The sequence below is a fragment of the Amblyraja radiata genome, chromosome 1 (assembly GCF_010909765.2).
Source record: "Amblyraja radiata isolate CabotCenter1 chromosome 1, sAmbRad1.1.pri, whole genome shotgun sequence".
NCBI lineage: Eukaryota > Metazoa > Chordata > Chondrichthyes > Rajiformes > Rajidae > Amblyraja > Amblyraja radiata.
Genome location: NC_045956.1, coordinates 120,991,797 through 121,004,101, shown reverse-complemented (window position 1 = coordinate 121,004,101; position 12,305 = coordinate 120,991,797). Strand labels below are relative to the sequence as shown.

Here is a 12,305-nt window from a genome sequence, read left to right as displayed (position 1 = left end):
CCAAAAAATCCTTTGAATTCATTGGCCCGAAGGGTCTGTTTCAATGCTGTATAACGTCATGAACTTACATAGTTTTTCCAGAGTTGCAAGGTTTTAACAACAAGATTACACAAATTTCCTAAAAATGAGAACATTTGGGGGATAATTTGACCCTAGTTTTCAAGCTGTCAAATATCTCAACTGTTTGGAGAGCCCAGGACACGGGGTCTTTTGTCCGAAGCCAGGAATGATTTTAGTGATATTATGCGTGAAGCTAGAAGACATACTACTCACTCAGGATAATTGAACTTCGAAACATATCAAAACATAGCAAATGATGCTAGGTTAGTTGTGAACCAAGGTTTTAAGAGATGAGGAAGAAAGGTATTTGTATAAAATCAGCTCACAAATTAGCCATCATATGGAGATGGGGATGCAACCCCTAAGCGGCTATAAACAGTCTGCTGAAGGAACTCAGTGGGTCGAGCAGCATCTGTAGAGGAAAGGACAATACAATACAATACAATTTATTTGTTGTCATTTGAACCTCATTGAGGTTCAAACGAAATGTGGTTTCTGCAGTCATACACACAAGAAAAAGAACCAAGACACAATTTACACTAACATCCATCACAGTGAATCTCCTCCGCACTGTGATGGAAAGCATAGTCTTATCTCTCACCTGCACTCCTCATTCTCCTCCCGATGTCAGAGTCAAAGCCCCCGGCGGGCGATGGTAAGTGTCCCGCGGCCATTAAAGCCGCGCCGGGCGATGTAAGGCCCCGCTCCAGGTCATCCTCAACCCCGCAACTCGGGCGGGAGAAGTCGCCGTTGCGGAAGCCCCGAAAAGCGGTCTCCCACCAGGGACCCGCGGGCTCCCGGTGTCACCGTCCACCAGACCTGCAGTGGACGGTGACACCAGGAAACAAGCAGCTAAATTGTCTTGCTGTTCCTACTAAATTTACTTTAGATCCTTTTGCTTATCTAATTCAGAAGAATAATTTTAACATATCTACATTTCAATACAAAGTCTCATCTCTAATTGCTCTTATAATAAGATCATTTTGATCAATTCAATAAGCAACATTCTGCCAGTACCTTCATGCCATTTTATTTTCCACATTGGGTAGAAATTAAAAAAATACTTATTTATGTGAATGTATTTATCATCACTGAAAGTGGAAGTAATTGGTATAATTGTTTAAACTGCTATTACAGAGGATAAGCATAATTTTGGTTAAAGACTGAATAATTATCACCCATCAAATTTGATTGCAATTTAGTAAAGAAAATTATTCCAAGCAAAGCTGTTTGGGTGTCAGCAAAGGATAGTCTCTAAAACATGTTCTCATAAATACAATAATAGCTGTTACACTCCTAGGTCTTTTCATAAGCTGTTTATTAATTTATAGATATTATATTGAAGCCGAGCTAAGTTTGCTGTTACACATTTATTCCTTTTAATTATTATTAATTCTTTACATTTAAAATGTTCTACATTGAAATATTTGTAATTATTCAGAGGGTACTTGTCTTTGTTTCATACTGTAACATTGCAAACTTTAATAGATCACACAATTTAAACTACCTCCTTCTCTTTTGCAGTGTGATTCAGGATAAATTCTGTGGCATTATAAACATTTGTGTGGAAGCACTGCATGATGTTATGTCAGAGGATCCAGACTCAGGGACATACAAAGAGTAAGTAAGCAGTTCTGTCTGTGACTATGAATGAATTGGTAATTGTAACATATTCAACTACACGCACTGCAGTTAGTGGAAACCTTGGGATGAAATGGAATAAAGCAAGACAGATTTGAATAGCAGACAATCTATCTGAAATGCCAGCTCAATGTTCAGGCAACAAATTACCTGAGGCCTTTCATGAGCTTGGACATGAAAACATCTGTCACAGTCCTCATTGCCATTGGACAATAATGCTAAAATAGGCTTGGAACTGAAGAATGAGTCTATAAATAAGTGGGCACTTTGGGACAAATACATCTGTCAATTCAATTTGATTCCATTTATCCCATGGGTGCATAATAATCAGGAATAGCTACTTCCCCTCAGCCATCAGGCTATTAAACCTGGCTCGGACAAAACTCTGATTATTAGCAACCACTTTCTGTTATTTGCACTACCAGTTTATTTATTCATGTGTGTATATATTTATATCATGGTATATGGACACATTTATCTGTTTTGTAGTAAATGCCTACTATTTTCTGTGTGCTTAAGCAAAGCAAGAATTTCATTGTCCTATACAGGGACACATGACAATAAACTCACTTGACTTGACTTGATATATATTTGATCAAGCAATCAAAAAGGTGCATTTCTGTCACTGATCAGTTGGGATTAATCATACTTAATTAAACACCTATTGCATGATTCTTGCATTTGATTTACATTTACTAAAGGCTGGGCATTTTACATTGAATTGCAGCAAAAATAATTTAATGGTGATCATATTTTTAGGAAACCTATTTGAGATATGAAGTGACTTAATTTTGATGAATGCACTTTATATGAATATATCAAGAAACATGATTACAACTTTTAAACAACTTAAATAGCAGATGCTCTATTATTAGCCTGCATTTTCCAGTCCCATTGTTCATATTCCTGCAGCTGCTATAAACAGCCTTGAAGAGTGAGAGTAACAAGTAACCTTCCTCAGTGCATAATTTATGATGGAAAAATATCACTGTGAGATAATTAATGAATGAAAGGAAAAGGGCTAATTGGCCAATCTAATTGCTTTCATTATGGGAGCCTCATATAATGTCGAACCACCTCGTTACAGTGTATGATTTTTAATCACATTCATTGTGATTAAATCACATTCTCTCACTGTCTCTCTATCCTTATCTCTATTTCCCCATCTCTGGGTAAATCATTTAATCCTTTAAGCATTTACTGAACCAAGCCACAAAGGGAATTGTTTGAATTCTGGCTAAAAGTTCTTGATATTTTGTTTTAAACATCACCTGTATCTGCTTGGTAATCAGCTATTTTTGTTTCCCTCGACCACCCCATTATTTCCATTGATAATTATTCTCCGTCTCTGCTTTAACAAGGGACGGGGATGTATTTGCTAGCATGGTCAGGAGGATGATTTCATGAATATTTTGGCGGCATCTATCCCAAACTCTGGACGTGCCTATGCAGTCTGAATGTCAGCTGACAATATGGAGAGGTTTCACCAGATGGCAGGATTCTCTTGAATATGTTATAGCAGTTGATACTCGATCCTCTGACCTGCATGAATAGAAATAGTTTGAACTTAACTAATGTTCAAAAGTCCTAAGCATGATTACTTGCTTTTAGAGTTCTGCATCCAGGAAGCAACTGCAGAACAGTCCACGGTGAATGGCTACTCGACTGAGAGAATGGGTAGACCAGAGCCAACATGTACCTTGCTGCTCTTCAAGAGCCCAAGACCACCTTCTTAATATCAACATGGTCTCATAATTGGATCTCACTTGCAGCTTAAGAAGTTAATTGACAATGCCGGTTGTATGTCCTTGTTATTTACCCTCCCAAAATATGTCTCATTCTTCTCCAAAACTTCTCCAAAGTTCCCCCTTTATTCATTAATTGTTTTTCTACCCACAAATATCCACAGATTCGCTCTAGACCAATTATAACCTCACAATTATTGGAACTAAACTGCCTCCGGTTATCCTAAATCATTCTTCTCCAACCTTACAAATTCTCTCATTTAATCAGCATTTTGTAATGCATAGACAATTTTCCAAGTTAATGTCCTCCTATCAAGCAACAAACTTCTTCTTCTTTCGTGTCCTTATGCTCTCTAGTGACTCACCACTGCTATACACATCGTTGCGCTATTGGAGTGTTAAGTGCAAGGTCTGCAGTAGTTCATGGATTATCCAGCAATGGACATTGCAACAGGTGTTGCATTGTCTGGGTCTGTATGCCACAGTCACAGGTTGATTACCCTCGATGTAGCCCCATTTGTGCATTGTCACCCTTGACTGCCCGACCTCGGTTCGCAGTGGGTTGAGACATCTCCAGTTCAGCCAGTGTTCATCAGCACCTGGTGGTAAGCCCTCTACTGCTGGTATGCCCATCTTGGTGGAAATAGGAACAGTGGCTAGCCTGTTCTTCCAGCGAGCTTCAGTTGGTGTTGTTTCCAATGGGGTGACGCTGTTTAGGAAGCTCTTACGGGATTTTAACCGCCGAGGAGGGGGCACATGGTTGTGTAATGGGTGTATCGTCTGTCAGTTGTTTCAGACACTCTGTCGTACTTGCAACAGCTTTCCTGATGTCTGGGGAGTGACGCCAGCCAGTAGGTAGTCGTTGTTTACGTCTAAAGATCAGAGGCAACCAGAGGCAGTGATGCTGCGGCAGCTGGCATTCAAGGATGAGTCGATCTTCTTTGCATGTGTAGATCTCTCCCAAGCAAGGCAGGCATATTCTGCAGCAGAGAAGCAGAATGCTAAGGCTGTAGTACGTACTGTTGTTGGGTTGGCACCCCATTTGGTGGTGGTGAGTTTGTTCAAAATGTTGTTGCGGGTGCCCACCTTTGCTTTAGATTTTTCCACATGTGCCTTGAATGTTAAGCAGCGGTCGAGTGTGACTCCAAGGTAGACTGGGTTTGGGCAATGTGTTAGTGGGAGACTAAACCATGTGGCGTGTAGTTGATGGTTAGCCTCTTGGTTTCTCAGGTGGAATGCACAGACCTGTGTTTTCGATGGGTTGGCACGCAGCTGGTTTTCCTCATAGTATGAAGATAAACTGGTGAGTGCCTCTGTCAGCGTTGTCTCAACATCTTAGAACTGTGCACCCTGTGCAGTTATACAGAAATCGTAAGCACAGATAAAACGCTTAGTTACCAAGTCAGTTGGCTGGTCATTGGTGTAGATGTTGTACAAGATCAGTGCCAGAACACTCTGTTGAGGGAGGACGTTCTTCTTCCGTCGCCATCTGCTGTGTTTCTCGACAAGAACCTTCGATTTTGGAGCATCGTTTGTATTAGCTCAATTAGATGCAGATCTTTTGTCATCTCAAGGATCATGTAGAGGAGTCCTTTGTGGTTGATAATGTCGTATGCTGTTGTCAAATCGACAAACACTGCTGCCATGAGTTGCCCTAGTAGAAGCCATCTTCGATATGTTGCATTAGGTTGAGGAGCTGGCTTGTTGTGGACTTGCCTGGGCAGAATCCTGCCCGATCTGATAATAGGTGGTCATCTACAGTACATATGGAGCAAGGCGGGTGAGGATGAGTCTCAAATAGTTTGTAGATGTGGCAGAGTAGAGAGATGGGTCTATAACTCTTCGCCTCTGAGGGGTCCTTCCCTGGCTTCAGTAGTGCGATTACTCGAGCCTGGCGCCAAAGCTTTGGGATTGTCAGATTGACGGAGCATGAGTTGTAGAAATTTAGAAGCCACTCTCGTGTCTGTGGTCCAAAGTGCTTGATTTGCTCAGTGGATATGTCATCGATCCCTACTGCTTTCCCATCTTTAAGAGTTGCGATACCGGACTCCAACTCTTCTGTCGTAAGTGGTTTTATGAAGACCGCGTCTCTGGTGTGAAAATACTTCTTGGTGATATTGTGCACATCCTTCCAAAGCTCTTTGTCTACTGAAGGTTGGTGTTCCTTGTGCCATAGCATCATTATCACTAGATTCAAACATATCAGTATTCATAAATACGAAATACCCATCTTAGCTGGTGCCTATACATTTTCCCCACTAACAACAAGGTCAAATAACAAGCATTGGTCAGGAAAGGTAATCTGCCTTGTGTTAATATAAATGATTATACTCTGTAAGATTCTGGGTCATTCTAGTTTGGTCTATCCATTCTAGTCTGGATAGGCCAAGGTACAGTGACTGAGAATGTTACAGGTTCCACACCAAGTGACATTCTTTTACACATCAAAGCTCTGAAATATAAAATTGTTCAAAAACATTACTATTTTATTTTGTTAAAAATTATGTGGCTGCCATTTTGGTTAAAACCTAGTAAGAACCTATAAACATGTTCTAAGAACATACTATTGAATCGAATTGCTGTATTCAGATGCTTTAAGATATATGAGATTATTTATCATATCTGCTTAAGCTATCTGTGATTAAAAATGAATCATTGTTGTGATCACTGGAACTTCCACAACATTGTTAAACTCTTGTGTTAATTCTTCAACATAGTTGTATGGTGATATCACATTTTGAGGAGCTTAAAGTTAGTGAAGATGAAGAACCTCCAACTGAACAAGACAAAAGGAAAAAGCTGGTAAGTTGATATTTTACATTCTGTCGGAGTTAGTGTTGTTAACGATTGTAATAACTGAAAGATGCAAGGATGAACAGTAATAAAACATTTGCAAACCAACAAGATGTTTGATTTTTTTTAGATTGTTTTCTTCCCCAATTTTTCACTATCTCACCATGTATCTTGCACAAATGTTTGACACCCGTGCTCCTTGGGTCTATCAGATTGCATAACACTAAATGCTGAAGGAACTCAGCAGATCAGCCAACATCTGTGGAGGAATCTGCTAGGCGGTGTGTAGGGTCCCTGCCCAAAATGTCGCATATCCATTTCCTCCGGAGATGTTGCTTAGCCGCTGAGTTACCACAGCACCTCGTGTTTTGTTCAGGATTCCGATATCTGCAGTTCCTTGTGTCTCTGTTATCAGACTGCCGTGTCTATTTGGGTATTATCTATTGTGAGCCTTCAGGGTATATGCCTTTTGGAAAATGGAGACTTTGCAGGTCAGTTACATTTGTGCTTTACTAAAAGTCTATACAAACTAGTTAATGCAGATTGCAAATGTGCTCTTTCTGGACTCTGTCACTCAGCTACTTGCAGGATCAGATTGGTGATCAGTCATGGGATTATTCTTTGCAATATAATGCTTTAATAGCAATACTTTTCACAACAGCAAGGTGATTCTACTCTTAAAAGGTATTCATGCTTGACCGTGCACTTTTATGCTCTTTTTGCTGCTCAGATTAAGACAAACCAAAGCCAGAAACGTGGGAATGATTGTTTGGTTGACCATTTGGTTTTGCAGTTTTCAAACAAATGTGATCAAATAGAGATGCTGCAACCAACAGGGTAGATTATGTAAGGATAGCAACAATTGAATTAGAGAACAATGTTTAAATTTTGCTGTCTATCTCACTTTCACCAATATATTTAAGTGACCTGTTTGTATGCAATCCATTACAAAGTGAAGAGTGAACCATCAGTCTTTTATTAAGATATAAAGGAGAGAGACAACCATACACAGCCGTGCATTTCAAAATCAACTATGTTCTGACCGCAGCAACCAAAACAGACAGGCTGCCAACAGCAGCCCAAAACCTGGACTGGATTACTAGGTAGAATGTGTGGCATGCATAATATGTGTAGTGGAGATTATATAGGCATGGATTCATATAGTTAATCGACAGACCTTTAATAATAATAATAATACATTTTATTAATGGGCGCCTTCCAAGAGTCTCAAGGACCTTACAAAAATTTAGCAGGTAGAGGAAAAACATGTAAGGGGAATGAAATAAATAGTAGAGACATGACTAGCACACAAAGTAAAGACAGAATTCAATACAAAACACAATATGAGGAGACCTTTGACTAATAAAAACATACTATTAATTTGTGATTTGGCTAACAGTCAATCAAATTTTTCCGAAGCATTGTGTTATTTATTGGACTTACGATGTACAGTCATTAACATAGTCATGAAACTATCAAAGATCAAATTATATATCCACTTGCTATTAATGGAATTTTAAAATGTATCCAATCTTATCCAAAGCAGAAGTAGCCAGTGTGACCTTTAACAAAAGACTTTGAAAAAATAACATATTTAGTAGTTTAGTTTAGAGATACAGCGTGGACGCAGGCCCTTCGGCCTACTGAGTCCGTGTCGACCAGTGATCTCCATACACTAGCACTATCCTTCTTACTAGGGAAAATTACAAACTTTACTGAAGCCAATTAACCTACAAACCTGCACATCTTTGGATTGTGGGAGGAAACTGGAGTCCGGGGAAAACCCACGCGGTCACGGGGAGAACATACAAACTCCATAAAGACAGCAACAGTACCCAGGATCAAGCCCGACACGAACTCTACTGCCGTGCTGCCAATTTAAGGAAATAGAATGTTAGTGAACATTAGGAAGTTTTTTGATGTGTTAAATTATCTAATGAATAAACAGAGATTTATTCTGGTCACTTTAAACAAAATGGTGGTTATAATCTCTTCTGGAAGGGCAAATTGGAAGAGGAATATATTTTTGTCCAATGAAGCTTCTGGATTGAGAATGAGTGAGTATAAACAAGCATCTGCAATTCCTTCCTCCACTACCTGTAAGACTATATTAATCCTGTAAAGGATTATTAAAGGTATAATCATATTGTGGTCAAAACAAGGAACTGTAGAAATGCATCTGACTGGGACAACTATGGAAGGGTGTCCTCTTTGTCTGCCACAAGAGAAGTCTTCACCATGGTTTTCCTTTTTCACCTCCTCCACATATTGAAAGAGCTGTTATCTGAAGAGCAGCATGGATAACGTCCCTTTGGAGACACTGAACAAGATATTTACTGCAGCATCTTTAAAAGAAATGCTTGAAGCAGTAAAAATCCATTATACAGGATATTTTTCAACTTCTCTAATGCCTTTGACTCCATCAACCAGGAGTAACTGCAAAGTACTTTCCTCAAAACAGGCTGCCCACACTAATTTGTCTATATTTATGATGACTTGCAAGTTTTTATTCAAGCCAACAGATAAACAACAAAGCTAATCTGAATGGTGTCGAGCAAGTCCTCTGGTTTCCTAACACGTCTCTTAGATATGCTGGTTGTTCAGTTAATTTCCTTTTGTAACTTATCCCGATAGTAGATCACGGGCTATTTATTCTCATAAATGAGGGAATAAGCCACAGAAGTTGGAGAACCAATTAATTGGAAGGCTTTAAACTCTCATGCAATTGATTTGTCAAATTGCCTCTTTTAATATCATAAGGAAATGTGAAATATTTCAGAAGTAAAAGGGAATTTATTATATAAAAGGAAGTAATTTGGCACCAAGTCTAATGGCCCTGTTTCACGGTGCGAGTCCACCCATGAGTGATCCCGAGTGAAAGAAAAAATCACACTCGTGGTTGTCTACGAAATTCCAAGTTTATGTTCACGAGTTTAAACGAGTTCCCACGTGTATGTCTAAGTTTGCCGTTTACTTCTCATTTCTGGGATGTACCAAGTTCCTCTCCCGAGTTATCAAGTTCCTCTCCCGAGTTACTCTTGAGCCAACCGTGAATGAAGGCCTGTTTTAAGTATCAAATAGAGCAGCTGGACAGCATCTCATACAGTAAGTATATTCTGTTTCAGTATTGAAAGTTATTCAATTTCAGAACTTTAATGATGACTTGGATTTCGGCATCTGAGTGCATGTATTGCCTTCACATTACAACTCAGTTAATTTTGGTGATTTTGATAAAGGGTGAATTTGGTTTTTAAATTTAGTCACCAGAGAAAATTGGCTTAAATCCCTGTCTCACAGTGCGAGTCGACCCACGAGTGACCCCGAGTTTAAAACAATTGAACTCATGGTAATCACGTACAATTAACATAGCGGGAACGTCGGAACTCGTGGACGCAACTTAGCGACTCGTGGCGCTAACGGCAGGTACCCGAGAAACTTGTTAACTCTTGAAAAACATTAAACATGATTAAAGATTTCCACGAGTCAAATTTACTCTTGAAGTTAAAATTTGAAACATTTAAACTTGTTGTAAGAACGTAGTGGCCCGTGAGTTTACCGTAGTGATTCGTGAGTCTGCCGTGGGCACTCTTTAACTCAGCGGGCAGGCAGCATCTCTGGAGAGAAGGAATGGGTGACGGGATAACGTTTCCAAATTTCTTTTGTGTCTTTGTGTTACTCCAGCACCGTGTGTTCGCTTTTTGTCAACTAGCATCTGCCCTTTCTTGTGTATTACATTATTTGTATCCTTGGCAATTGATTGTCGCTCCCTTCAGTTTCCCAGGGGGTCGGGACTTGAATTGGGAGGGAAGTCCGGGGGGGGGGTTTGGGTGACTTAGTACGGGAGACAAGTGTAGGAGAGGTGTACTGAATGACAAATAATGACAATTTTATTCTGCCTGTTTCCTCTCTTGCTAAAATGCAGTTTTTGCAATGCTATTATTGCAGACAATTTTGACTAAAATCTCTTCAAGAGTTGCGAGCAGATAGTACAGAAATTTTAAATGTTGGATTATATCATCTTTGTTTTATAACAGGACATGTGTTGTGCAAGATTAAAGATCACATTTGTAATTGATCTCACAGATCTGCCGCCTCAAAAAGCCAGAAGTCCAAGTTCGCCTGTGTGGAGTTTGAATATTCTTTCTGTGAGCGCATGGGTTCCCCCTAGTGTTGCAGTTTCGTCCCACATCTCAAAGACATGTGGGTTTGTAGGTCAATTGGCCTCTGTAAATTGGCTCTAGTGTGTAGGGAGTGGATGAGAAGTGGGGTAACAAAGAACACGTGATCGATGGTCAGCATGGACTTGGTGGGCTGAAAGGCTTGTTTCAATTCTGTATCTCTAAACTAAACTAGACTGTAAATAAATAGCCACATTTTGTAAATAAATAGCCTAATTTTTAATGGTTTGAAATGCACGCAATACTGATTGGATTTCTCCATTGTTTCAAGTTATTTTCTGTACTGTCCAATTTGAACTTCAATTAATGGGTGCATCTTTGGAAAGTGGTGAAATCATTGGACAAAGTCAGCATGGATTTACAAAAGGTAAATCATGTCTGACGAATCTTATAGAATTTTTCGAGGATGTAACTAGTAGCGTGGATAGGGGAGAACCAGTGGATGTGGTGTATCTGGACTTCCAGAAGGCTTTCGACAAGGTCCCACATAAGAGATTAGTTTACAAACTTAAAGCACACGGCATTGGGGGTTCAGTATTGATGTGGATAGAGAACTGGCTGGCAAACAGGAAGCAAAGAGTAGGAGTAAACGGGTCCTTTTCACAATGGCAGGCAGTGACTAGTGGGGTACCGCAAGGCTCAGTGCTGGGACCCCAGCTATTTACAATATATATTAATGATCTGGATGAGGGAATTGAAGGCAATATCTCCAAGTTTGCGGATGACACTAAGCTGGGGGGCAGTGTTAGCTGTGAGGAGGATGCTAGGAGACTGCAAGGTGACTTGGATAGGCTGGGTGAGTGGGCAAATGTTTGGCAGATGCAGTATAATGTGGATAAATGTGAGGTTATCCATTTTGGTGGCAAAAACAGGAAAACAGACTATTATCTAAATGGTGGCCGACTAGGAAAAGGGGAGATGCAGCGAGACCTGGGTGTCATGGTACACCAGTCATTGAAAGTGGGCATGCAGGTGCAGCAGGCAGTGAAGAAAGCGAATGGTATGTTAGCTTTCATAGCAAAAGGATTTGAGTATAGGAGCAGGGAGGTTCTACTGCAGTTGTACAGGGCCTTGGTGAGACCACACCTGGAGTATTGCGTACAGTTTTGGTCTCCAAATCTGAGGAAGGACATTATTGCCATAGAGGGAGTGCAGAGAAGGTTCACCAGACTGATCCCTGGGATGTCAGGACTGTCTTATGAAGAAAGACTGGATAGACTTGGTTTATACTCTCTAGAATTTAGGAGATTGAGAGGGGATCTTATAGAAACTTACAAAATTCTTAAGGGGTTGGACAGGCTAGATGCAGGAAGATTGCTCCCGATGTTGGGGAAGTCCAGGACAAGGGGTCACAGCTTAAGGATAAGGGGGAAATCCTTTAAAACCGAGATGAGAAGAACTTTTTTCACACAGAGAGTGGTGAATCTCTGGAACTCCCTGCCACAGAGGGTAGTCGAGGCCAGTTCATTGGCTGTATTTAAGAGGGAGTTAGATGTGGCCCTTGTGGCTAAGGGGATCAGAGGGTATGGAGAGAAGGCAGGTACGGGATACTGAGTTGGATGATCAGCCATGATCATATTGAATGGCGGTGCAGGCTCGAAGGGCCGAATGGCCTACTCCTGCACCTAATTTCTATGTTTCTATGTTTCATGGCTAACCTGTCAAAAAGTACTCCACGAGATAATGGACTGGTTCAAAAATTTTCTTTCCCTTGGAAAAAATCCTTTATAGGCCAAACTGTTCTCTGAGCTGAACATAAATACCTTTTTTACTTATTGATTTTTTTGGAACGTGGGCCTGGCTGGGATATCCAGTATTTAATGCCAATTCCAAACTGCTCATGAGAAGATGCTATGAGCCATCTTCTTAAAATGCTGCAGTCTTTAAA

At 40.3% G+C, this 12,305-nt stretch overlaps 1 protein-coding gene across 1 annotated transcript in view; it reads left to right on the top strand.

Moving 5' to 3' along the window:
- The window catches only part of ipo11 (importin 11), a 345,030-nt gene that overhangs the window by 268,918 nt on the left and 63,807 nt on the right, over nt 1-12,305 (top strand). The window contains 2 exon segments of the mRNA XM_033029972.1: nt 1,585-1,680; nt 6,164-6,248. Coding sequence (XP_032885863.1) covers nt 1,585-1,680; nt 6,164-6,248 — 181 coding nt within the window.